Raw genomic sequence first — 26,905 nt, 5'->3', positions numbered from 1 at the left:
ACACAACATGTATTACTGTATTGTGACATGTTTAAGAATTCAATAAATTTGAGCTCTGTTTCTGCCACCTTAATCTGTGCTGGGCAATACCGTTTTCCATTTAAATCACCCTGAGTACTAAGGACTTCTGTAACATGACAGAATTACACTTTGCATTCACTTTTTAAATGAGAGAAGGCTCAGGTGATGAAAGACATTTACTTTAAAACTGCCCTTCTAATCAGTTACACCAAAGCTTTTGATCTAGAAGTGAAAGACAACAATTTTGAAATCTCCAAGTTCATTTCTCTCATTTCTTTTCATGCTCGAATGAACAATTCAACCTGAAAATTGAGAACAATCAGTATCTTTGGATAAATTCCAAAGCATTGCTGTTATATGCAGGTAGTAAGATCAAACACTTCTTGGTGTAACTGCAAAGAAAAACGCTCAACCCACCAAAATTATTATTCTGCTACAAAAGACAGATGTTCTTCAAGGAAGTATTTGCATAGTGCTGTATTATTTTGGGGTGCAAAGATCTCTACTGTTTGGGTGGAGCATGTGCCTGCTTTAGAAAGTGCAAATATTATATTACTCAGTCTTATAGCTAGAACTATTATTCTACTAAGAGAAGGGTGATTTTTTTTTTGGTATGTATTTGACTTTTGGCAGTACTCTCTTGGAATGTAAAATGCCAAGTTGGCAGCTTTCAGAAAGGGAAATTTCAGTAAGTTGGGATGGTCCGTTTGGGCTCATATTTCTTGCAGTTCTTTTTCCATGTGCCTCTGTCCCTAGGTTAGCAGCAACAGCTCTTACCTACAGCTTTGTTTCTTATTTTATGTTTTTGTCAAGTCTAGTTTTTCAACCCTAGCATCATTTTACCCTTCAGGAATCACTGTGAAGTTCTGTCAACCTGGTCTTTTCCTGAAACGTTTGACAGTCTAATGGTGGTAGTTTCTCATATGTGCACCCCAAAGCTCAGAAATTTTGTCTCTCACAGTGTCAGGCTGTCCTGTGCTGTACAGAATACAAGTCTGGATTTGCTGGCAGACACATCCCTTGTGCTGACTCCCCACAATCCTGACTAGGTTATGATAACAAACATTTTGCATTACAAATTTCCTTGACAAATGTAGTAATACTTTTCTTTATAGAAAATATCATTCCCTTACTAACAGTGGCATAACAAAGAATAGGAACTGAATTCAGCCGCTCTAGAGACAAATCAATTAAGAGTTGAATTTAGCTGATAATAAAATGCCTCTTGGAGTCCTCAGGAATGGACACCAAAAATTAGCAGTGATAAAACCCTCTCTGTAATGATGAGTAAAGGAGATAAAGTTTGTAATTCTGATAAATGACTTACAAGAATCAAGACTCAGTGCAGGTAACTAATCACAGTTCAATGATGAAAGGGTGAGCAGAGTGAATGTCCTGCACTGCCTCTTTACTGGTTATTACTGTGTGACTAAGAACAGTTCTTTTTAACAGCCTGCTCAGAACTTTTGCTTCCATGAACGCAGCGTTGGCACAGAGTTACAGTGGCTGCTGCCTCAGGAACAGGTTAGAGAAGACCGACCAAGTGCACCTACCTGCCATTGACGGCAAAACACAGCCGACACATTCCATGCAACACTGCTGTGGCATTTTGTAGAAAAGTTGCTATTTTGGGATTCTCATCCACAGGGCCTTGAACAGAGACGAAACAGCAACACAGCTTGTCTATCAGTCCTATGTTCACCACATAACTAGAAACAAAGGAAAAACTGCATTAAAAAATAGTCCCATGTCGGTTTTGGTAACGTTGAAAAGGAAGTAATTTCCACTCCTCTACTATCAAACCACACAAAATGCAGGTTGTGATTGCCTAGGTACTCTTTCTGAAAGGGTTCAATAAAACAATTCAAATTACAATAACTTCAGATCTGGCTCTCTGTAACTATCAGTAGTCTTTGTTAAGAGATCTGTCTGCGCTAAGAGAATTTGTATTATACTGCACAAGAACGATGAGTATAAATGTTTATTTTACCATAGTCCTAGAAGGACAATGGAATTTTGCCATAGTTCAATGATTTATAATAATCCTGATAGCTCTGCAACAGCACAATTTCTTTTTAGCATGAAGAGATAAACTTTGTAGGACACACTAATTCAAGAAGACAATGATGTTACCCAGAGAACGTTTTATTGCAATACATACATTTTAACTACTGTCCAGCTGTTGTAGGTTGGTGTTTTGTTTTGTTGTTTTTATTTTGGTTTGTTATTTTCTTTTTCTTTTTTCTTTTCTAAAATATATGCAACAATTAAGAGACTAACAGAACATGCAGGTGACAACCTTCTACCATTAGTACGGAAGGAACAGGATCAGAAAGTGTCCTCAAGAGCTCAACCAAAACTCAATGCAGAGAAAACCATGCTAGTGACTGTGACTTTTTTTTTTCTTTTAACTGAAAACTCCTTTTTTTTTATTGTCAGAGTAGATCAGATCCTCATTGCTGATCATCAGGTCACTACTGCTCAAGTTTCTTCTCTGAATTTCCAAATAGCTTGGAAACCTATGCCAAAAAATTTGCTGTTTGTCCTTGTACCAAGATCTGTCTGTCCACATCAAGTTCTCTCATGCTTCTCTCATACTTGGAGCATTATCAACCCCACTTCAACTGTCACTTTGCTGATATCACCTAGCTTCACGTACTTTCCTTTGCCTACCACAAACATTCAGCTTCTCAGACTTTACTCAGTCTCAGCTGTTCATTCTGCTGACTTATGTAAGATCAGCTTCCTTTATGGAGACAAATATCCACTGCAACCACCCCCTTCTTCACTTTTCCCCTCTCATTTTCTTCATATTTTCCTCCGGTCTTACCAAGTGGAGAAACTTCTTGTTAGAACTGCTGTTATGTCCTGTGCCTCCATCTGACTTAATAGACATGGGGAACCAATTGCTATCACACACCACCAACTGATTCACTGTTTTTACGCTGGTAGTTTACTGTAAGCCATCCTGTTATTAATATTACTCCATTCCCTCAGCTGTTCTGTCTACTTGCTTGTCAAGTCTATTTGCTAGAGACTGCCCCTTACAGTGCAGGCTCCTTCAGATGGGAACATCAATGGCTGTATTCTTCCATAATGTCAAGACCACTCTGATTTGACAAAGTATGTAACATTATTAAATAATATTGATTCTAGTAAATAAATAATACTGATTAAATAATGCTTGTCACAGAAGCTGTACAAGTATTTATTAAAAATAACTACTCCCTCACATGTCTTACAGTCTGATGTTGAAAGAACAAGGATTTTTAGGATCAGGGAAGAAAACCTGTCAACTTTTCAGACAATGTTGTTACTCCAAGACTAATCTCTCTTCAGGGCTAGAAGCTAGAGCTTCTGCCAAAGTTTACCCTGACGGCACAAAGCTTTTGGAAGCAATTAAAGTGATTAAGAATAAAAATATACTGGCTATAAAGCAAGAAGTCTAACTGCACTATGGAAGATTTCTAAAGCTCCTGAAGTATAGCAGGTAAAAACACTTAAAGATGCACAAAGGTTATTAATTGCACACTCGTTGCTCGGGTTTGTCTGTTCTGTTTCGCAACATGAAAGGTTACCAGCATTAGGTTTCTTGCTGATTTTGATCTAAGGAATCCACCTGATCATACAGGTGATAAGCAAGCTCTCATTAGCAGAATAATTCCAGGAACAGAGCTGGGTGTTAGATATATCACAGTCATAGAGAAATGCTGAGTGCTAGAAATCTCTCTGAGAAATAGGAGGGAGAGGAAGAACTGAATAAAATAGAGCTGATACTGCTAGATGATGACTCAGAAAAAGGCACAATATTCTCCTCCTTTCTCCCTAAGAACATCTCTACAGTCTGCCTGACACCTGCAAAACGTGTTTGTTCATTGTCCACCTTCCTTTACACTCACACCTGGATGCAAAGCAGCTGCTATCCTGGCAGAGAAGAAATGGATGAGAGTTTTCAGTCTGCTGGAACTGGTCGTTAATGGCATCCGGAGACAAGGAGAAGACGCATGAAGCACTTCCCTCCATGAGGAATTGAGCCTCCAGACAAGCGGAATGTCAAAGCTCTCTAATCTACTGCCTCCATCTCCCAGGCTTTTCACCCATGGCAGCACAGTTCAAATGATTTGGATACCCTTTGGATACCCAGAGAGTGTGCAGAGAATTGTTTATGCATCAGGTCCAGTAGCCCCAAATAGAAAAAAAACAACTTTCAACTTCCCTCTTTCTTGTCTCATCTTCCTAAAACTCTCATTTAATCAACTCCCCAAGGACATATGATACAATGACCTGGAGGTGAAAGATTCTCATTAATAATAGAATTTGTCTGTTTTTGACTAGTTTAAAATGCCCTCTTCTCTTTTTTTCCTAATTGCACTATTACCTTGTCATCATGCTTTTCATTCTCCATTTATAACCAGATCCCCTAAAGTGCCTCAGGTGAGGGACCTAGTTGGATTCTCGTGTATCTTCTTATCTGAAGGGTATGCCAGTGCTTGGCCTGGTCAGTGTCAGGTGTCTGCTCAGCACAAATATCAATAAGCAGACCTCCCACCCTCCCATTCATAACTGGGGAGAATACAACAGCCTGAAATTTCACACTCTTTCAAAACCTGTTTGGGGAGAAGGCGGGTTACAGGAGAACAATAAAGTTTTAGAGGTCAGTGGTATCTATGACAACTATTTGCTTTGCTTTCCTCCTTCAGCTGTCTTTTTGGTATTCATCAGCATCATAGCAGACTTGAAAAGTCTGAAGATTCTCACTGTGGCACATTTTCAGCAGCATATAACCAGAATTTCATTCCTTCAGCGGCCTGAAGATGTATTGATGACTATTTATATAATTTACTAGTGAAACTATGCACTTTTAGCAGGGCTAATATGTTCAATATATATTAGTTTTATATGTATCAATATATGTATCGATCAACACATACATTAATATTTTCAGGTTCAAGTGTTTTTATGAAAGAACTATGTTTCAAGTAAAAATGAGCAAAACTATGTATTCTCTTTTACTTGACTATTACAACTGAGTTATTTTGATTGAAATTTTGCCCAAGAAATATTGTAAGAAAACTGCTACTAACATACAGCTACATTATAAAAGTTGAAATCAAATTATAGAGATTATTAGGTAATCTTTATAGTAGAAAGGATATATTTTTACGGCAAACTTATAGGAATGCACGTATGATATGCAGGACCACAGGGGCAATGGGCAGACAGTGTTGGCATAGAGAATTGGGAGGAAATAATGAAAATAGGGAAGCTGAGTCCTAGGTAACTAGGAGATGAAACTGATGGAAAGGACACAAAAACACAAGTCCAAAATTAAAAGACACTTGGTTTTCTGTATTTTTGTGTCTCCAATTTTTTGAAGAACATTTTCATCTGAGAACATAGCATTGCAATAAGCTGTCTTGACTACACACCTTAACTACTCTTACTAAGTTAAGTGTTAAAGCAGTTTGTTTCTTTCTTGATTCATTGCCATTTTCTTTCCTTGTAATAAAGAAGGTTTAGAGAAGTTTGATTATTTTTTTTTAACCTGATTAGGTCCTGGACTCTGCTGCTGAAAACTTCCATTTGCGAGGATTTACTTTTCACTTCCTGTAACATCTTGAGTGCAGTGGAGTGGTTGTTTCCATCCGGGAAGCTGGCGATTAGACATCTGAAAATCACAGCAGTTATCCTCAGAAGTCCTGTTGTTAAACCTTCAAATACCTGCTTATTTACACTTCTGCCTGAAGTAGCATTATGGTCATCTGGAACACTAACCTAAGGAAAGAGAAAAAAAAAGAAAAAACAACCTGAATTCAGTACAAATAATCAAAGTTTGCAGAAGAACACTTAGAAAGTTGCATATGAGTACATCACAAGTAATAGTAATGTAATACAATCTAGCTGTGCTGATGGCCATTAAAGTATTTAACGTACAAGAAAAGGTCTTCATTTTGACCACTACACTGTGTTACCACAAAGATATATTAAATGTCCAGGATACACAAAGTGTTCAGTAATACAGAAGGCAGCTTTTTCAGCATTCCGTTGGTCTCTTATCAGCACCCAGTTCAGCATCCTAGGAAAAACACGCAGGCTAAAACTCAGAACAGTACAGCCACCTAGAAGAACTGAGCTGAAAGAAAAATCACTAAAAGAGAACCGGTCTTGTTTTTAACAAAACCAGGACACTGACACACAGGAACGTTATAAAGGACAACACAGATAACATAGTTCCAAAAGATGCCATGGGAAACAGTTTCCATCCACAAATCTCAAATTAGGCATGGAGAAAGTCTGAGCACTTTCATGGGTACTTTCATATTTTAACTATAAAGGATAGCAGGAAAAATATGTCCCATGAATAAGGCCTGAACATCTCCATATAACGTATCACCTGATGACCACTGCACTTGTTCATCAGATGTCGGTCACTTGTCAATTGTGGCAGAAGCACAACGTGCAGTTCTCTCTGAACAGATCTCACAGGAACGGAATCCGATTTTTCTAAATCATTAAACTAGAGCCCACTCCTGAAAAAGGCAGTGAAGTTGAGCTGTACAACACGTAAATCTGCAGACAAACCTCTATGCAGCACACAGATCTGGAAGGAAATCCTCATGGAGAATTTAAGTTTTTGTGGCTTTTTAAAATTTATTTTTTCATTTCTGCAGTCCAAGGTAACTGAAACCAGCTGACATTCTGCTCTAATATCATCAAGCAGCAAGTGAAGGGTGTGTGGAAGCCCAGCAGTTTTGCATGCAGAATCCTGGGAGCACAAACGCATGAATGGAGACGGGGCTCCCGGGTGCATTCACCGTACCCAACGCTGTTGGACTCCATGGACCAACAGACCTCTGCGGAGACACCCTTCTGAGACAGGCTGAGGGTCCCACATGGCAATTAGGGATCAATGTTGGCTGAAATTTAATTTTCATTCCACGTTAAAATCATTTACACTTGGTATGCACAAGTGAGGTCATAGAAAATCGTTCCTCCCTGTATAGGTATCAGGAGGGATTTGGTAACACTTGGTGACAAAGAAGAACATGCACATTTCTTTATTATTCATCAGCTCTGAGCTTTGTGTTGGTACTTAAAACTCATTGTAATAGTCTGTTTCTGGTGACGAGCCAAGTGAGCAAGTGAGAAGTCTTCAGCTGCTTATTCAAGTTCAATAGGAAAAATAATATTATGTTGCTCCAGTAACTTTCATTGACTAAAATAATTCACGCTTAATTATTCTAATTGCCTACTGAAACAGATGGATAAAGCTTTGCAACATATAAATCAATTTAAATGTGGCAACTTTGTACTAGGAATACCAGCTTCTAAAAATTGCTAACAAATGCTACTCACTGCTTTTTCACATAAGAAATTATATATAACTTATTTCTTAGAAGTTTTAATAGTATTTTGCAGTAGAGCCTTCCAGTTGCTGTAATGAACGGTGCTATGAACAGATGTCTGTTTTTGAATGTGCATATGAGAACTGTATTTTCTAAGTGTATAGCCTTTAGCTACACAAATTCATGCTCTAATATAAAACTGTTCCTCCTAATTTCTAAAATGACTAGATCTGGCACTCTTGATATAATAGTTTATTCCAGAGCTGTTTTTTCACATTTGATTTTTGGGGGAAGTGTGTGTGTGTGTATTAAGTGAGAATAAATATGGGTTTTATACTGTGTGTCAAAGAGGAGATAGAAGGAAATACAGTTTTACAGAAAATGGGAAAACAAACTTGATTCCTATCTTTAATATTTTCTTTTTATATGAACTTAAACGTGTGACAAAAGATCAGCTCTTTTACTGAACAAGTAATTAATGAGATAGTGTGAAAATGTGTTGAGATTTATGTTCAAAATTAATTGGGGTGCTTGCAAAAGTGATGTATTGCTTCGCTTGTTGATTATTATATCAAGCAAGGGAGTAGGAAATCTTAAGATTTAATAGTGTAATTATGAAAGCTTTCAAGCTTGGGTTTCTTTGTGTTGATTACACAAGGAGTTAATGATATTCAGAGAAACTGTGGTTGTTGAGCATGGGCTTTGGATGAGTAAACGTTAAAACACTCCACATTTTTATTTTTGAGGTTTAACAGGTTTAGCAATTGAACTGATGCAAATCTACAGGTGCAATTACACACAAAAACTGATTTGTCAAGTAACTGGTATAAAATACTTTTAAGTCACAACAGAAAATCAGGAAAAACGTAACTATTCTTCAGTTATTCAACACATCGAACACCTGAATGCTACTTCAGCATTTATGACGCCTTCCTGTGCTGGGTCCAATCAAGACATCACTTTATTTAAATCGGTTTGTGAAGCAGAATGCTCTGATGACCAGATAGATGCTCAGCTCCGGTACCATCTCCATACAACTGCTAAGCCATCCAGCAGAGAATTCCCCCTGTGCAGGGATTCCCTTGCTTGTGCAGAGCTGCCATAAGTATCTAGGACTTAACCCTGCAAGACACTAAACAATATGGCCCAAATCCATGGGTCCGGATAGGATGCACCCTTGGGTGCTGAGGGAGCTGGCTGAGGTCATTGCTGGACCACTCTCCATCATCTTTGCCGAGTCTTGGGAAACGGGAGAGGTGCCCGAGGATTGGAGGAAAGCAAATGTCACTCCAGTCTTCAAAAAGGGCAAGAAGGAGGACCCAGGTAACTCTGGACCGGTCAGCCTCACCCCCATCCCTGGGAAACTGATGGAATGACTTCTCCTTGGTGCCATCTCAAGGCATATCAGGGGTAAGAGGGTCATTAGGGGCAGTCAACATGGCTTCACCAAGGGGAAGTCGTGCTTGACCAACCTCATTGACTTTTATGAGGACATAACAAGACGGATGGATGATGGCAGAGCAGTGGACGTGGTCTACCTTGACTTGAGTAAGGCATTTGACACAGTGTCCCACAGCATCCTCACAGCTAAACTGAGGGAGTGCGGTCTGGACGATCGGGTAGTGAGGTGGACTGGGAACTGGCTGAAGAGAAGACGCCAGAGAGTCGTGGTCAATGGGGCAGAGTCCAGTTGAGGCCTGGATCCAGTGCAGTGCCTCAGGGGGCAGAACTGGGGCCTATATTATTCAATATATGAGTTTTAGCAAAAGCGAAGGTGACATTGCTTTTGCTTGATTAACAAAAACAAAACTAAAACCACATTAAACTGGTTGGAAATAAGTTTTGTACTCACAGTATCCAAAAATATAAAGGTTTCTCAAAACTGGATTCTTTCTGTTTCCGTATTCAGCAAATACTGGCACGCTTGCTAACAATTTGTTAAAACCTTGTGTTTTATTTATTCATTCATATGTTCTCATTTATGACTCCTGGTATTACTTGGGGTTTATTTTCCAAAAGTAAGTGGAAATACACACAACACAGCCAAAGGCAGCACCACACAGCTCACCAAACCAGGAATACTGGGGGCGGCTGAATTCTTTGGAGAGGGTGTCTTTGAATATTTTAGTATTCAGAATTTGGTCCAATTTCAAAAAGTGCTCTTCATTTGTCCATTTCTTTTTCATAAAAAATTCAAACTATCTGATTTATAATATTTTCAAGAGAGAAAAATCAGGGTTAGAAAAGCAGCACTGTATTTATTTTTTTGTACTTAAATATGTACTTCATGGAACTACGAAGATATCCTAGTTTAAGGGCCAATTTTGCCTGAACAGAACACAAGGGACTTTATGCATAGGAAAGAAAAGTCCACTGTGGATCACGGGAAACATTAAGCTTTAATTACAGTTTTGCTGCAATTGAAGGGTAGTATTTGGCAACAGATTGAAAACAGCTCTGAGCACAGTAAATTTTTCTTATGCACTATCTCTGATCTCTAGGTGGCCAACATTTCTTAAGAAACACCCTCTGTATTTCTTCAGGAAGAGCGTGGGCCGTTGGCACAGCGCTACACTGCCAACAGGGAAGGTGTTTGGCACCAGGATGAATCTCGTCACGTGTGAAGTGCTGGCGGATTTCACCTCCCGTGTAATGCCCCTCGGAGCCCATGCTCAGTGGGCTCTGCAGAGCCAGCACAACACAGCCACCTCCGCTGCGGGTACTGCAGATCCAACAGCTGGAATTCTCTTGGAAAGCCCTGCTGAAGAACAATGAGCTGGCAGCTGCTCAGAGGAGAATGCGCAGGTTGCATTCGAGTTTTCTTTGTGTCAAGGACCTCCGGACTATCTTTTTAAAGTGTTCATCAGCAGTCCTATGGCATGTTGATTCTAACAGCGTCACTTAAATTATTTAAAGTATGTACATAACTTTTCAATTAACAAACTGCTTGGCTCATGAAAATACATACACACGATTTATAAGTGGAAAACCAAGACTAAATATCTTATGATGAGCAGGTCACTATGAATTAAAAATGAGTTTTCAAATAAAATATTTAATGACATTTCAAATTAAATGAAACATTGGAAAATTAAAACTTCCAAAGCGAAAGAGTCCTGCTATTTAAGCACTTCAGCAAATCAAACTACGGCAACATATTGACCTGACTTATATTCCTGATATTGAAACACATAAGAACCAAACACATGTGGACAACTTTTAACATTCTATGCTTTAAATACTACCCTAGGGTAAACGAAAGAAGAAAACCTCAGGAAGGTTAAAGATAGAACACTGCCCACTCACTACAATTCCTTATACATAAGCTTTTGCAGAACTTACTAGCATAGAAGTATAGTAGATACAGTTACCAAATACATGCAACAAAATGATCTTATTATTTTGAGCCTTTGTTCTCATCTATCTCCTGCTGTTCTTATAGCCTAAATACTCTAATATGTTTGTGAAGTATACAAACATTTTTAAATTCAAACAGGTATTTTACGTACCGTAAACTGGTGTATCAACAGGTCCATTAGAAAAGTGATCTTATTACTAAAAAGAACGTAAGTGCTGTTTTCTGCACAATTACTGCAGGTGAGGCTGTAAACATTCACTGTATTGCACAGTGACCTACAAAAACAAAAGGAAAGAGAAAAATAAGAATGTGACTTTTTTCCCATGGTAAACTAAAAGCAAACAAATGGACGCACAACACAAAAACACCTTTCAGCAATTCACCTTCGTGTTCTCAAACTTGGGATTCCAAAGAGAACTAAAATGAAATAATTTAAATAATTAGTAACTTTAAAACAGTAACGCCGTGCTTATCAGAAGCCATGGACTATGTGGTTACTGTTTTCTTCCATATTCCAAACAAGGTTTACATCTAAATAACATACACTAGGATATGCAACTTCGAAAAGTCTGAGTTTGCCTTGTGATATGTGATATTAAAGGTATTTTCAGAAGTATAAATAAGCATATATATGCATTCTCAGTAAATGCATACTTGGATTCTTAGTAAAAATCTAATATAAATTATGGGTGTACTAGAAAGGCATAACAAAACTTAGAAAGAATATCAGCTAATTTAATAACTTGGATATGTAGTATTATTTTCTAGTGGCTTATAGTTACATCACACAAGTAATCAGAGTAGAATGTCCCTTTCCTAGCACAACTTTCAAGAAAAAATGCGTGAAGGAATTCACAGTATGCTGGGATCAGCTGTAGAGAGACTATTGTGCAGCACCTGTGAACTCACACAAGGCAGGGAGAGAACTGAGTCATTTGTACTGAGCAAACAAAATTGAGCAGGTGAAATTCCTGCCCTAAAACTTCTAGTGACACATGGTGAACCAGTACTGTGCAGAGCCTATAAATGTCAGTGTATGTAACACAACAGTATCGGCCAACCTACAGCTGTGGCTGCTGGGAAGAGGTGACAGGTTTGTAACAGTAAGAACAGAAAATCATAAACACGAGTCACAGAATGCTCCAGATGTACAAAACATGCCCGGTGACTCTTTGAATCATGAGCAGTAATTTCCACCTGCTCAAATTCAAGTGTTCTTCTCAAAACAGGATTTGCAGGGAAGCTGGGACCAGTCCTATGGAATATGCTCACAAAGAAGATAAATCTGATCGCAGATAATACTGTGTCAGAATAAACACAAAATCCATTTCTTGAACTTTGCTTACTACAAAAGCTATCGCTGTCACTATATAAATATGCAAACACACACAACACAAATGCATCATCAATATATACAATAATAAATAAAGATGGCTAGAAATTCAAGTTGTTTGTCTAAAGTAAACCAAAAGGAAAAGAGCTTTTACTTTGTTGTGGTTATTTAACATGTGGAAAAAAGTGACAAAGTTCAAATAAGCTCCACAGAAGAAAAACTGTAAGCACTGCCAGAAGGCCCTACAAACGCTGGACTGCAAGAAACAAGTTATCATACAGAAACCTTGAAAGCTGGTACTTAACATAACAAACTGCACACTAATTCAACATACTCATAAAGAGAGAGCTGAGTTTTACGCTTTATTTTTCTCCTAGAACATTTTTTGCAACAGTAGTTCTTCACACAATCAGGAAGGGCACCGTGCCGATCGCTGCGCCCATTGCTGCGGCATCTCATCACCCTGCGCGGCTCCCCACTGTTGAAATGGAAGCACCTTATATACATGCATTGTATTTCTCAAGCCAAGACAAGCTGGACATGCTTAGAGGCCAGAAAATTCACAGAGCCTTTTTTTTTTCAGTTGTATTTATGGATCATCTGTTCTGCAGCAGAAGACAGAATTTTGAATGTAAAAAGGAAGCATCACCTTGCTTGGTTGGATGTGTAAGCACATAAAGAACATCTATACCTTTCCTTTCTTAATATTCTGAGTGTCATCATATTAGCAGTTATGTTAATTTCATGGTACTGGTAATTAATTTTACTCTGCTACCTAATTAAATCAGTTTCAATCTGCAGTTCACATGATACGAAGCCAATATTAAAGCATTATTTATTGCTCAAATGCAGGTTACTTTTCACCTATTTCACCTAATTTTTACCCAACAAGGATAACACCTATACACAATTCCAGTAGAGTGCTTCACGTGTGTTTTTCATAACCTGCCTTGCAATAGGATTCTCTTTCCTCTCCTGACTAGATAAAGGTATTTATTTCACTTTCCTCAGTAATGCTGAAAAAATTTTCATTAGACACCTACTTTTACTTTTCCTGGAAGATTATTTCCCTGTGTATACAGGGAGATATGAAACTAGACTGGTAGTTTCTATTTTCAGTTGAGCAGAAAATGCTTTAAATCAGCACCTGTCATTTTATCAGCTATTCCAAACTAAAGATCGATTCTATTTAAATATAAACATCATCATTTACCCAAAGTGTCAAACATGAACTTGGTAGGTTAACTTACAAATTGACAGCATTTCAGAGTTTCGGAGGTGATTTAGTTAATTCACTGCAATAACAGGTTTTGATAGATGGGATTTTATAATTGCCAAGAGGATCATTTATTTTACATTTGAAATCACAAAATCTTCCGACTTTATATATAGATCAAATCCTACTGTAATAATGCACCATGCTTTCGTATTTCCCAACCGAATCTCATGTCAAAAAAAGTACTTGCATTTCCAGAGGCTCAAATCATGCATTTGAAAAGGTGGTGCATGCAAATGGATGTCAAATGAGTTTTTCACAATAATAAAGAGGGCTCTTTTAATTGATAACACGAGCTTGCTAACTCTGCTTCGTCTAAGCCCATTCTAATCATGGGACGCTCTGAACTACAATTCAGTTCCACTATTTTTTTCTGATTAGAAATTGGAAGTGTCAGCACAGTCCCCAGGTGGTTCGCAGTGTTAAATGGCAGATTAAAGACAGCACAACTAATTTCTTTACTTTAATCTTATTAAGGGAACAACAGCTGTCAACTGTCACCATTTCTGCACAAGGCCTCTGAGACAAGTGCTGTGCTGCGAATGTCAAGCCAGAACTTTATTTAACCACCAATTAAACGCTCTGGGATGGAAAAAAATATATATATTTCTTCTTATTTGTTTCCCCTGTTGAAAGCTCTAACTGCTCTTAATTCCAGAACTTTTGTCTCAAGAGATATCGAAATCAGCTGAAATAGTGAAGTATGAGCCCCACGTAAAGCTGCTGTTTATTGATTACTGATGTTGCTCTAAACTTTGTATCACAGCCGCAAATCAGCTTTAAAGCTATGGTAGACAGCATGAATACTCCAAACACATAAGACGTCTACCCTCTGATGTAAGGCTCTCCTCTAGAGTAAATCCAATTAGAAAAACACTCATGATGGAACACAAACTTGGATCCAAAAAAGAAATCTGTCTTTAAACTAGACAAAAATATGCATCTGTATGTTATATTTATTTTACATTAGTACAAAGAAAGAGGAAGAGGATTCATTTTAATCAACATGTTCAAGTTAGATCTCAACAGTTTATATGGATGTACGTGATTTTCTTTTGTGCTAGAACATCTTCATTTTCCTCGATGTGCCCAATATAAACAAGTTGACAAACTGTAACTTTTATCCAAAATAGTGAGGCACCACCAGCATCCAACCACACAAAAGTACCACAGTGCACCAGGGCTGTGTAGGCAAGAACTCACAACTTCTGCGTTATAAAAAAAGCATCATCAACATACAATAACTAACCTGCTTCAAGTGTCAAGCTTTTTCGCATTACTTTCAACTTCTGAAGTTTATACACGTATATACTTTGACTATCAATGAAGAAAACAACCCAAAAGCTCAATTTGGCAGTGAAATAATACAAAATAATACAAACCCAAACATGATCAAATTTAGGATGTGTTAATTCAGTAGGCGATTAATTCAACAGCTCATTTTTAACCAGTTTGAGTATTACGCAGCACTCTGATGGGAAAAGAAAGTGATCAATATTTAAAAGCCGAGCTGGGAAGTGGGAGGTGAGCTATTACTGAGAAACAGCGCACAGCATGGCTGGAGAGTGGAACACTTCAGAACCAGCAAGGTAAGAATATGGATTGAAACAACAACAAAACCGCCTGATTGTAAGGTTAAAATACCAATTTTAACTTGTGAAGACTATACAGGACTTTATACTTCACTCATGGGGCCTATTACACCATCAGGAACTCTCAAAGATTCATAATCAATTACTATTTTGTCTGTATTTTACATTATTTAAAAATGTCCAATTAAAAAAAAGGGCTCCAGCTCAAGTCCAGTCACAACTAATAGAGAGATGACGAAACTCGGCAGCAATTCTCCTTGAAGACACTTCCAAACCAGATCAGAATTTCATTCTGAAATGTTACTGTACTTATGACTAAGCTATTGCATGACAAGTGACAATCAAACAATTAATTTACCCCAACATTTAGAGGTGTGATAGCATTTCAGTCTTCTACAGAAATTCTGCAGTCCCTGGCTTATCTATTGTTTCACTGTGAGATTCAACTCTCAACCCAAAAGCATCCAGGCAGTTCACAGAGCTCCTTTCAACAGCAAAACTTGTTCCTATATTGCACGGGAGGGCAAAGTTGCTTTATTTTGGAGCTGAGGGCATGAAATGCAGCTGTGAGCCAGATAGCAAGACATCATGGAAAGGGTTTCAGACACTGAACCTGTACAGTGCTGATTCTCTTTGGAGTAGCTTTATGTCCTTGTACCAAGCGCTAGTTCTCAATGAACATTTCTCCAGGGGGAATAACCTTACCAGAAAATAAGAAAGCTTGTTTTGCAGTTCTCATAAAAAAAATCAAGAACAATCCTATAGAACTGCATGAACAGTAACAGCGCAGCTTAAGAAATGTATGCTCATAAAACCAAGTAAATATTACAAAGAACAAGCTATAAAACCAGTTCTTAGCTCAAAACAGTTCTTACTGAAAAAGTAATTTGTACCAATGCCATCCATAATATTATGTGGGTACTATTTTCTGCTTTTAATGTATTTAATTACAGTTCAAGCTTTCTTATCCTGATAATATTTGCTTTAAATAAATGATGCAAGAAATTGTATGAATGCAGAAGATATATCATAATAAAACTGACTTCAATCATGTCTTAGCTTGTAACAAAAGTCCTCCTTTGTTCCTTACACAACTACTGCTAATTTCTATTTAAAAATGCTGGCCACCCAAGGAACTCCAAGTATTTCACAAATAGTAATTAAACAAATCCTATAAACCTCATTTGTTAGCAGATTTGTTACAATTTTCAAGGCCAGTAACATGTCATGGCACGAAGGGGCTAAATGAGTTGTCTGTAGCAAAAATGCGAGGCAGCGCAGGGGATCAGACTCATCTTCTGGTCTTGATCTTAAGTCATTGAATTGTTTTGTGGTGCAGCTCCCATTTGCCTTTCAGCAGAAGTGTAAGAAAAATACCATAAGACTCTGAAAGCTCTTGAAATTCTGTGGAATATGTCCTATTTTGTGGAGAACCGAACAAATTCAGGAAAATGACAAAATGCTACTTTAAGAAATAACGCGGTTGGACGCTAATTTGTATGTCAACACCAACCATAAAACTTGCTATAATCCACTGCTTTCCCTTTTCCTTTTGCAGTGATTTATTTGAAGGGAAGAAAAATTGCCCCAACACCAAATGTATCATCTGTCTCATAAATGTCACATCTTTTTCACAGCATTTGCCGTCCTGCTGGTCTAACTACCAATCTGGACAGTAATACAAAACAACAGGCATATTGTCAAATCTTCTGATAATAAAGCTTTATCTTGTAGACATGGGATTAAAGTTCTGAGCTGCACCATACTGCTAGGATTTTGGAGAAAGAGAGATGTAGATAATAGCCCACGTAATCTCCTCACCTACTTGTAAATAGCTTATCCTCATCACAAAACAACAGACAAATTCCCAATTTAAGATGAGTACAAATGGTTAAACATTGCAAGAGCACACAAACAATCTTAAGTACAGTAGTGTCCTTTAGCAAAGCATATTTGCCTAGGGGAACACGGGAGGGCAATTAATGAAAGGTCTTAACTTATTTCCACAGGGCTCTGCTTTGTCTTTAAACCGAGAAAACTGCTGCTCTGCTAGATTCAAAGTTTAAGAAGTCAGGATGTGACATATAAATTTGCACAAAAGAAAGAAAAATAATTTGAAAAATTAAATGAGGAAAAATGTGATTCTGAAGAATGGAATATATTCTATGATTATCCTTTGGTTTTGAAACTCGCGCAAACGTTCTGTATTGAAAGCAACACATTTGAAGAATTTCTGAAATAGTTTCAGTGAGATCACACTAATGCGCCTTAACATGGTTTCTTTTAACCAGCCATGTCTGTGCCTGTTTCAAACTGCTCCAAGTCCCACCCTCTGCAACTACCGCTTGCTCTTGACAGTTAAGTTGCAGATTCGGCACAAAATATGTTCTTCTCTATCAGAAAGAAGACCCCAGAAATACCGAGACAGAAGGGTCTGCATCACTTGTAGCAAACCCCAGGCTCTCTAAGCCAGAATCAAGCAGTTCAAGTCTTGCAGAAAGCAACCTGCAAGAGCAGTTAGCTTTAAAAAGCAGGATCTTGTGTTAAATTATGTGCAACCTGATGTATAACTTTCAAATGACAATACTTTCAGATGCCTATAAACTGGAGACTGCAATTTGCTGTGAAGCTGAATGAAATGCTGTACTTCAGCAGTGGAGCTAAGTTCTTCAGTAGATTTTTTAACTTCTAAGAATTTCAGAATCACACAGAACCACAGAATGTTAGGGATTGGAAGGGACCTCAAAAGATCATCCAGTCCAATCCCCCTGCCGGAGCAGGAACACTACAGTCTTCTATCAGACAAGCTCTCTTTCTGGTCGAGACCATGGTCGGCAACAGTATGAGACAGTGGCAATAGGTGAGAGAGTCTAACTAGCAAAAGGTGACAACCTCTACACCCTAGTGCACGAGTTACTACACCCGCTGCTGCAGCACGGCATGGGTGCTACTCACCCACGTCACAAGCCGATTGCCCCTTCCCGCACGTGGTGTGCAGCGACACATCGCTGTCCTCCCAGAGGCTTTTTCAAGACGAGGGGCGGGGGTGTAATCGCCCTCGCCGCGTAACACCCACTCCATGTCAGCTGCTCTCGCAAGGGCTGCCGGGAGCTTCCCGCTCTCTCCAGAACGAAAGTGCCCGATTGAGAGAAAAAAAACCCGAAGAAAGGCTGCTCTGTACCTCGAAGATTTCGCTTAATCGGGACCCGCCGAACTGCCTCCAATCAGCTCATCTCAGGAACTGAGATTTAACATTCTAAGAATCTAAAGCTAAATTTCAGCCAAGCTTTACGTGGCCACACAGCGCAGCCCTTTCCTCTGCAAAGTTTATCCCACATCGATGAAGGAAACTCAAAATTGGAGCCTGTTCAGGTGAACGAGTCCATAGGCTGCTGTGGAGCTGCTCCCCACAGGACCAGTTCAGGACTGGCTGGACTTGCAGCAAGTGCATTCCGCACGACTTAGTGGCAAGGTGGGAATTTTGTTCTCTTTGAAGAGCAACGTTAAGATATTAAAAGCATGTTTTTCCTTGGTGTGCTTTCCTAGTACTTCACACCTGTCCCATAACATGTTAATGGACTGTTTTAATCCAAACCTTCACAACGTAGCACTTAAATTCCAATTACTACAGTATTAAAAGATACCCACAATCAAATGGTGACAGCGGTTCACAACAGAGTATCCTGGGCTTGGTTCCTCTTGTACTAAACCCATGCCTAGGTCTGCTCTGAAAGCAGATATGTGCTTTTGAATGGATAAAAGTTACAGTTAAGCGATTAGGGAAAAAGCATGCTTTTGAGTTACCAGTATTTGCTGGCATTCTGTGTAGTCACCACCATTTTTTTTAGGGATTAGACATTTAAATCCCTCTATTCTTATATATTCTAAACAAGAATTCTTCTAATCCACAAGAATTCTGATTCACCTGTTTGTAGCAGTCCTTTCAGCTAGCAGTGTCTTACAACTGTTTCATTTTAAAAGCAGCCAGACCCCAGTGAGTTACAGTCCTTTAAAAATTCCCCCACTTCCCACTAGAAATCTTTACAGACTGACTTCAAAAGATATGCACTTCCTCTCCTGTTTAATACAGTTTTCTCTTTCTCATTCTGTACAATAAGAGATGCCACTGCCAAAATGTATCAGAGCCAGAAATAAAATCACCGAGTTAGAAAACCAGAGGTTGAGTGGAAACGTATTTCGCCTTCCATGGCAGCACAGAGTCCAGCATTATTTTCTTCTTTGAAGTTCAATGCTGAACTATGAGAAGAAGAATCAGTGAAGCAGCAGATGTGAAATAAATATTCTAGTGATCCTAAGTGGCAAATGAAGGACCTATCATACTTACTTAAAAGGAATCCGTGAAGCCGCATTCAGATTGGCGGGAGAAGTCGCCGCTTGAAGAACATTTTCCAGGGCAGTCAGTCCTCCGGCAGCCCGAAATGCTATTTGATCTGCTCTGTTCTGGATAAACACAAATACAGAAGAGAAACAACAGAAATTGAAGAACTTCCTACATAAAAGATATACCTGGTAGATAACTGTCCAGAGTTCCATCAATGTAGAAAGACCTTAATACATATATGTATCATGTGGAACACCTTTGAAAAGGAGCATTTCACTGCCAGCACAGAGGGAAGAGCATTGTTTGGAGTAGGAGCTGAAACTCTCAGGTGCTTTTTTTTTTCTAAGACCACGTATACATATCAAATACTATATAGGTAATACAGTTCAATACCACATTTTCAGCAATGATATAGTTTAAGAGGCATTTTAATAAAGTTAATCTTTCTGTGTTGCTGTTGTCTTGTGTTGTCTTGTGTTGTCTTATTGCTTTGTATATGATTTACAGCAAACAGACAATCTCTAGATGGGTACCTCCTCTTTCTTACAAACTTTTCCAAAAGGAGACAACTTCCGGGCTTGTTCCCTGACTTGGGCCTTGTATGCACAAAATAGCTTAGACTGATCACTTCAAAACATGAGTATCATCACCACCTTGGTGATACCTGGTTACGTATTTCACAGAACATAAACCCCGTCAGTTATGTCCCCGATCCGCAAGGAAGCCTGACAGCATCACCACTCAGAAGTCTTATTTTATCCTTAATCTTGGGAAGACAGAAATGTTGCCTGACAGATGCTCCTGAGGATACAAGTTGGTTAGATCTTCTGCCTTCTCAAATTAATTGCTCAGAGTTGAAGAAGCAGGTTAAAAGTCTGGATGTGATTTTTGGTAGTGCTTCAGTTATGGGCAACTACAGAGGTGAAGTCTGAAAACGTCACCTAGATGACTGGTGTAGTTCACCAGTTTGGCAACTCCAACTTATTACCTGACCCCAGGTCTTTTGTCGAATCCACTGCTTGCAGCTTATTCAAAAGGCAGCAGAATGAATGAGTACTTTTAGCTTCGAGGTATGACATTCACATCCAGCTTGTTTTGCACTCATTATGCTATGTTGTTGGTTATAAATGGAACGATTCAATTTAAACTAGTCTTGTGTGTGTTCCCAGCTTTCCAGATTAGCTTTTCTTTATTCTAGGTGTCCCCTTTGAAGTTCCACTTAGAGGAATTTACACTTAAACACCATCCTACCATTATTCTTACAGTCTACAAATGACTGAGGTTTGCTGGAACAAGTCCAGGATTTTAGAACTTACTCATGTCCTTTTCCTTTCCTACAAAATTGGGTTTATCTCCTACTGTTTAAAATAAAACAAGTAAGATATTTTTCTTCTCTACTTTAAAGTTGCTAATTTTCTCTAACTTTGCATTTAAGCATCCTAATTTTGTCAATTATGAGGATATTCTAGTTAATAAGAATTCCCCACCTCCAGTGCCACAAGCTCTTGGCATGTGGGTAAAATGGCAAGTGCTATATAAATACAACAGTTATTAGTATGTAAAGAATGTGTCACACTGTAAGAGAAAAATATATAAACACACTGTACAACCGAAAAAACTCTGGCAATAAAATCTTTCTTTGAACAATTAGAAATATAACTGAGCAAGATGGAACATGATTTAGAAGGGAAACCTTTTTCCCTGTGAGAACTAGACATTAACATGTAAACACAAAAGTATATATCTTTTTAAAATAATGCACCTTTCTGTCCATTAAGTTTCTTTGAAGCAAACATCTAGATTCCAGAAAAACTGTTCAAACACAGAAGTCAGATATTCAAAAAGGCATTTACCACAATTAATGTGACCTGCATGTAGATTTTCAGGCTGCCAAAAGATTTACCTTCAAAGTAATAACTAGTCTTGAACGGAAGTCTGTATGCCAACTCACCCAGCAGTTAAGATATTAAACCACTGATTTCCTATAGGATAACTGATAAATATAATTTCTAGCAGTCAATTTTAGTCCAGTTAACCCAGTAAGCGTGCTTTAACTGAGGAGCTATTTTTGAGTTTCACTCATATATTCCTCCTCTACCACCTCCCTTCCAACTAAAAAAAATCCCCCCTAAAAGCCTCCTTAAGCATCTCTTGGCCGGGGAGCTGACACAAGACAAGCCAGCAGCTGTGCTGGGTCCAGCCTGCAGCATGGCTGGGATGAGTGTGCTGCAGGCGCTGCCTTCCCTGCAACCTGCCTCCTGCTGCAGCCCTACGAACAGCCAAACAGCACAGAAATATTCCTGCCACAAATCAAATATTATTATATGAGCACCTTGGCTTACGGCCACAGTCCTCAAACTTTCTGCTCGTCCCGTCCGGCTCCGCCAGCGCTGCAGAGCGGTTCTGCACTCCAGACAAAGCCTGGGGCCTTGCTGATGGATCCATTTTCACTTCAGCTTAAAACTTCACAAATGTGAAGGTGTATTTTGTTACTGCAAGTGTGCATTTTCCTTGCTAACCAACAAACATGCATTCCTGGTGTAGAAAAACGTGCACAAGGATTTCTGCAAAGGACTTGGCGTGCTGGCATCGCAGCACACAAATTAGAAAGACATTTATGTGATACTGCTGATTTATTTGCTCCAGCATATTTGTCAGAGCTGCTCCAGTTTTAAATGTGCCAAGCACTTCCCACTTCTCACTTTCCCTATTTCTCATGGGAGATTATGCCACAACCTATTAGCTCTCGTGGCGAAGAAGTCTTTCCTGTCATTTAGACCAAATATGCCCTTTCTCTATTTCATCCCATTACTCTGAGTTATATCTCATTTTATTGAACTCGTTTTGTTTCTCCCCTTAGTAATTACTCCATTCTTGAAATCATATACTTACATTTTCCTACTTGGCCTGTTTCTCAACTCTATATATTCATTAATGCTAAACCCATCCTTTTATTTTTTCATGTAAACTTTCCTTATCTGTGATTTTTTCCAGAACTCTTCTCCACAAATAACTCATAATGAAGTGTCCAGAAAGGAACTTCCCTCGCTCCAAATCAGTCACAAGAGCCACACTGAAATAGGCTAGAATGTCTCCCTATTCTGAAAGGAGACCTTTATGTACCTATTTAAAAAGAGTATTAATCTTTTAAAGCTGTTTGATTTCCTACATGCTTTCCTTCCTCTTCAGTCTGGAACATCAGTTCTTTTCTCATCACTTCTCTTCCAGACACATTTTCTTCAGCACGCTTGTTCCACTTTTATTTAATACTTTGCTAAAATACAAGTATACTCCACATAATACAAATTTGTATTTTAAATAACTTTCTTCACTACTACAGTTTTCTATCAAGCAGAAGCGAGGTTGTAATTTCTCCCAGTTTTATATGATTAAGTTTTATGTGCTATTATTCTGCTCTCTACATTACTCATAAAAATTAATCAGCATTTTGATGCTTAGCCATCAGGGAAATAAATCCCTAACTGTGCATGGAAGAGAGAGGGGAAAAACCTTAAATAAAAGGAAGAAGCAAGCGAGCAGCAAAGTTGGGAAAGACACATGAGCACAGTATTTGTTCACCACGCTTACAAAGGTCTATGAAAATGCCACTTAGGAACAAGGAATACCGTACTTCTGGCACGATATTTATCTCCAAGGATTCTTTTAACACAGAAAACTCCAAGAGCTTTTAACTCATTTATTGAAAGGCAGTGTTGATTATCAAAATAACTGCTGGCATAGAGTGCCTGCGAGTGACCTTGGCCACCAGGGAAGCCCCTCCTGCCATGGGGGATCCCATTCAGCTCCTTGAGCTTGGCCTTGGGTCAGCGGGGGTCATGGGAACTGACGGGAAAACGTGCCCTGTCCACAGAGGAGCAGAAGAGTCACTGGAATATTGCGTTACTGACGTTTTCAGAGTGAATACTGTGTGAAAAGGAATCGTGCTCAGGCAATTCCCTCAGCTAGACACACTATGAGACCGCACGTATGAAGATGAGCTGTGTATGAAGAACAAACGATATCAAATCTCCCCAATGTCAAAAAATATTCTCATTCTCTCTCTGAAGTATAGCAGCCAAATCATACCAAATTATTTTAAAATGTCTGACTTCCTACTTGAGGCAATTTTCAAATTTTAAAGTGTTTAAATATTCATGTGAAGAAATCTTTCTTAAAGCATAAACATATGGGAACAGGCTATCTTATCCAATTTGTCTTTCTTTCCAAAATCAACCTATATCCTTCAAAATATGATCCAAATTGATTTAATGTTCTATAGTGCTAAAGCTTTACATTAGATGATACGTATTAAAACACAACAGAAATTCAAAAGAAGTGGACTGAGGCATGTGAGTTATTCGAAGCCCACACTCACATAATATTGTTATTTAAATTGGTTCCCATTTGAATCTGTGTCAGAATGAGATACCCATTCAGGTAACCATGACTTTGGTAGCACCCAAGGCACTGAGTAGATCAGGCACCGTGTCATTATGAAAATGACAGATCCTGTTGGGAATAAATATTAAATCCCTATTTGGAAAGAGCATAAACTGCTCTGGCAGGTTTTTGCTGCTCAAAAGATCCTTCAGACTTCTAACTAAGTCTCCCAAATAACTCAGCTTGATGTTTATGAAACCCACTTGATAATTTTACCACAGAAACTGTTCTTTGAGTAGCTGTATATGAAGATTGGGAAAGCTATTGAGCAAAGGCAATCGACAGAACAGGATCCATGTTTGCTGAAGAAAATATGTATATTGGTTTTCAAATGGTATGTGAAAATTTGGCTTGCTCATACATATTTTCAGAAGACCACGACTACTTCAAATAACATTTTTAAACCATTTTATTTTTAAGTACAAAAGGATTTCAAAGCTCTGAAGTTACCTGGTCATGCAGGAGAGCAGCGAAAAATGAACAAGTAGGCAAAAATCGTTATTACTGTCATCTATGCATTTCTTAGCAGGAGAGAAGGAGGCACAAAAACCTTGGAGATGGCAGCTAGATGCACCCGAACCATTACAAAACCAGTAACAAATACACAGTCCTCAGAAGAGCAGATGCAGATCTCAAAACCAATACAAGAAACCCCCTCGTTTTCTTTACCCCTCACAAGTCTGTACCGCTGTGAAATACAGTGGTCTTGTCTGTACAGGAGGAAAGCCAACACAGCTGATGGGATATTGATATGTATTCTTAATCTTTGGACCATTATAAACTTGTCATTTAGAGCACACGGCGACTAATTCAAGCAGAAGAGTGCATGAATCAAGTAACTATAGCAGAGAGCGTGTGTACACTAATGCATGTCGGGCAGAGTAAAGAGAAATAACAATAAATTAAACCAATTATGTAACCATTTTATGGATTAATTACAAATTAAACATTTTAAGAAACTCCAAGTTATTTTTTTTAATTTTGCCAATCCATCAGGAAAGCTCTCTGCACCCTGGCCAAGCGTGGCTGACTTATTTACCTACCTGTTACAACACCTTAGTGGATTTGAATTCCCCTTCTCTCCTTTCCGACGGCTTGAGCAACAACTGCCTAATAGGATTACAGGCTCCGTTCCAATAATACAGCTCAGCTACATGCCAGCAAAAAATGACAGCCTAAACCTGAATTACATGGCCTGGGAATCCATCCAATTATTAACTAAAGTAACTGTTATTACCTAACCTAATCAAAGGAGAAGCAGCTGTTAATCTTTGGTGGCCCGCAGTGTAGTAGCGGTCAGGCTGGATGAACTGTCTTTGTACTTGACTCCTCTACAGACAATAATTATGTCCTTTGTGATCAAGAAGGAAGGGCTGCCTAACCTTTCAGACAGAGGCAGCAGATGGGGAACAACTGTTTGCGTGTTCATTAACAAGATAGGGTGGGTTTTATCAGGGTTTGGCATCTGTGGCACCTCCAGAAGCACCACTTACCCAATGATACAACTATGTTCGGCAAATTCTAAAATTAGCAGACTAAATAGAAAGTTCAACATAACGTTTTCATCTCATTATCTGACATTTGGTACAGCAAAATACAGCTAAAAAACCAGTCATTTACACATATGCCTCATCATACCTAACATGGTCAACAAAGAAATACATGAAAAGGTCAATTGACCTGAGCCGTTACGTTGCTCAATCTTGTTTAACTCATTAAAGTGGCTGGATAAATATAACCCGCTTCTGAAATAAAACCAAATCAGGGGGAAAATCTCTGATTTATTTATACAAGTCAGTGGCTAAAACAAAGGAACACAGAGCCAAATAAAGCAAGCAGCAATTAGCAGCAGCTTTTAGCAACGTTCCAGGACAGAAGCGAGAGGAAAACCGCTGCTGCTCCCCTTGACGCAGGACATTTGACAAACTGGAAAACTTGTAAAAGAGAAGAGACAAAGTCAGAGAAACCTGCTTCATCACAGAACACCAGAGAAGCACACGCTTTTGCTTTCTGGGGAAAGGAAAAATATGATGGGATCATAGTGTGGGAACACCTGAATGGGAAGAAGATTTCTGATAATGCACAGTAACAGCCAATATTTGGAAGCTGAAACTGGATGAGTTCAGGTAAGAATGAAATGATTTTTTTAATGCCAAGAGTAATTAATGATGAGCATAATATGCTTAGGATATAGTCGACTCTCAATCATTTGAAGTTTTTAAATCAAACCTGATTACCTCCTAGAAAAATATGATCCTAGTTAAATCATAATTTATTAATTTGGTGCAAGAGTTATTGGGTGAAATCCAACGTCCAGGACCAAAGTACTCACTTCCAGACATTTCTCCTGTTAAAGTATTATTATTAGTTCCTAAGTAGAGCAGAATCAGAAATAACGCAGAGCTTTAACAGCTGAAATGATTTAATGCCAGCGTTACCACCTCTGTTCTATTTAACTTTAGCACCTCACATTTTGACTGTCTGAAATCTTTCTGAACTAACTTTAATACTCTGGTGTAAACCCTCCCTCTGTGACAAACCTTCACAATCAACATTTTGATGTAGACTTTGAAAAGCAGCATTTTCCTTCATCAGCCAAAAGAACACTTTCAGCTAGTCCTGCTTCCTATGTCTGAATAAGGAGCTGATGTAGAAAGCCCGTCTGAACAGACCTTGGGAACTAAAACTGTCCAGAAGAAAACATTTCTGAATGAAACCCAAGAGCTCTGAAACGTTCTGACTATTTCTGAAAGAACACACTGAACTTGTGTAACTCTACTCTACACTTGTTAAACTGCTCAGTGAAGGAAGAAATAATAACTAATTAGTAAAATATAGTTGAAATCCATCTTAAGAATTTTCTTCTTTCCTTTTATCTAGTGTTTGAAGATTCTATCTAAAACGCCAGAGGCTAAGAAATGCAGTTCAAAGCTGCCTTAGAAAAACAAACCAGACAACTGAATCATGGGCTGCCCCTCTTTCTTTTTTTTTCTCTCCACCTTTAAATAAATACAGACATATCTATATGTACATACAAAACCATAGACATGTTCATGATTGCAGAAAATCTACATTCTTAGATTAGTCTTCCAGACATAAAATAATATTTTCTATTAAAATAGATAATTCTATTCCCTGTAGTACTCCCCTCTAGTGAAATCAGTATTATAATAATACCCCATTCCATCTGAAAATCT

The 26,905-nt window shown here is 38.5% G+C and overlaps 1 protein-coding gene across 3 annotated transcripts in view; it reads right to left on the bottom strand.

The window, feature by feature from the left end:
- SCAPER (S-phase cyclin A associated protein in the ER) overlaps window positions 1-26,905 on the bottom strand; it is a gene marked incomplete at its 3' end in the record, with an annotated part of 144,675 nt that overhangs the window by 31,122 nt on the left and 86,648 nt on the right. For all 3 annotated transcript variants that reach the window (XM_080351439.1, XM_080351438.1, XM_080351437.1), the window contains 4 exons: window positions 19,272-19,387; window positions 10,877-11,000; window positions 5,567-5,796; window positions 1,575-1,730 (listed from right to left, as the gene is read on the bottom strand). In XM_080351439.1, coding sequence (XP_080207565.1) covers window positions 1,575-1,730; window positions 5,567-5,796; window positions 10,877-11,000; window positions 19,272-19,387 — 626 coding nt within the window. The remainder of the gene's footprint in view (window positions 1-1,574; window positions 1,731-5,566; window positions 5,797-10,876; window positions 11,001-19,271; window positions 19,388-26,905) is intronic.

Source organism: Nesoenas mayeri (genome assembly GCF_963082525.1).
Source record: "Nesoenas mayeri genome assembly, chromosome: 11".
Taxonomy (NCBI): Eukaryota; Metazoa; Chordata; class Aves; order Columbiformes; family Columbidae; genus Nesoenas; species Nesoenas mayeri.
The sequence above is the reverse complement of the archived record's forward strand: the minus strand, read 5'-3'. Positions and strand labels throughout refer to the sequence as shown.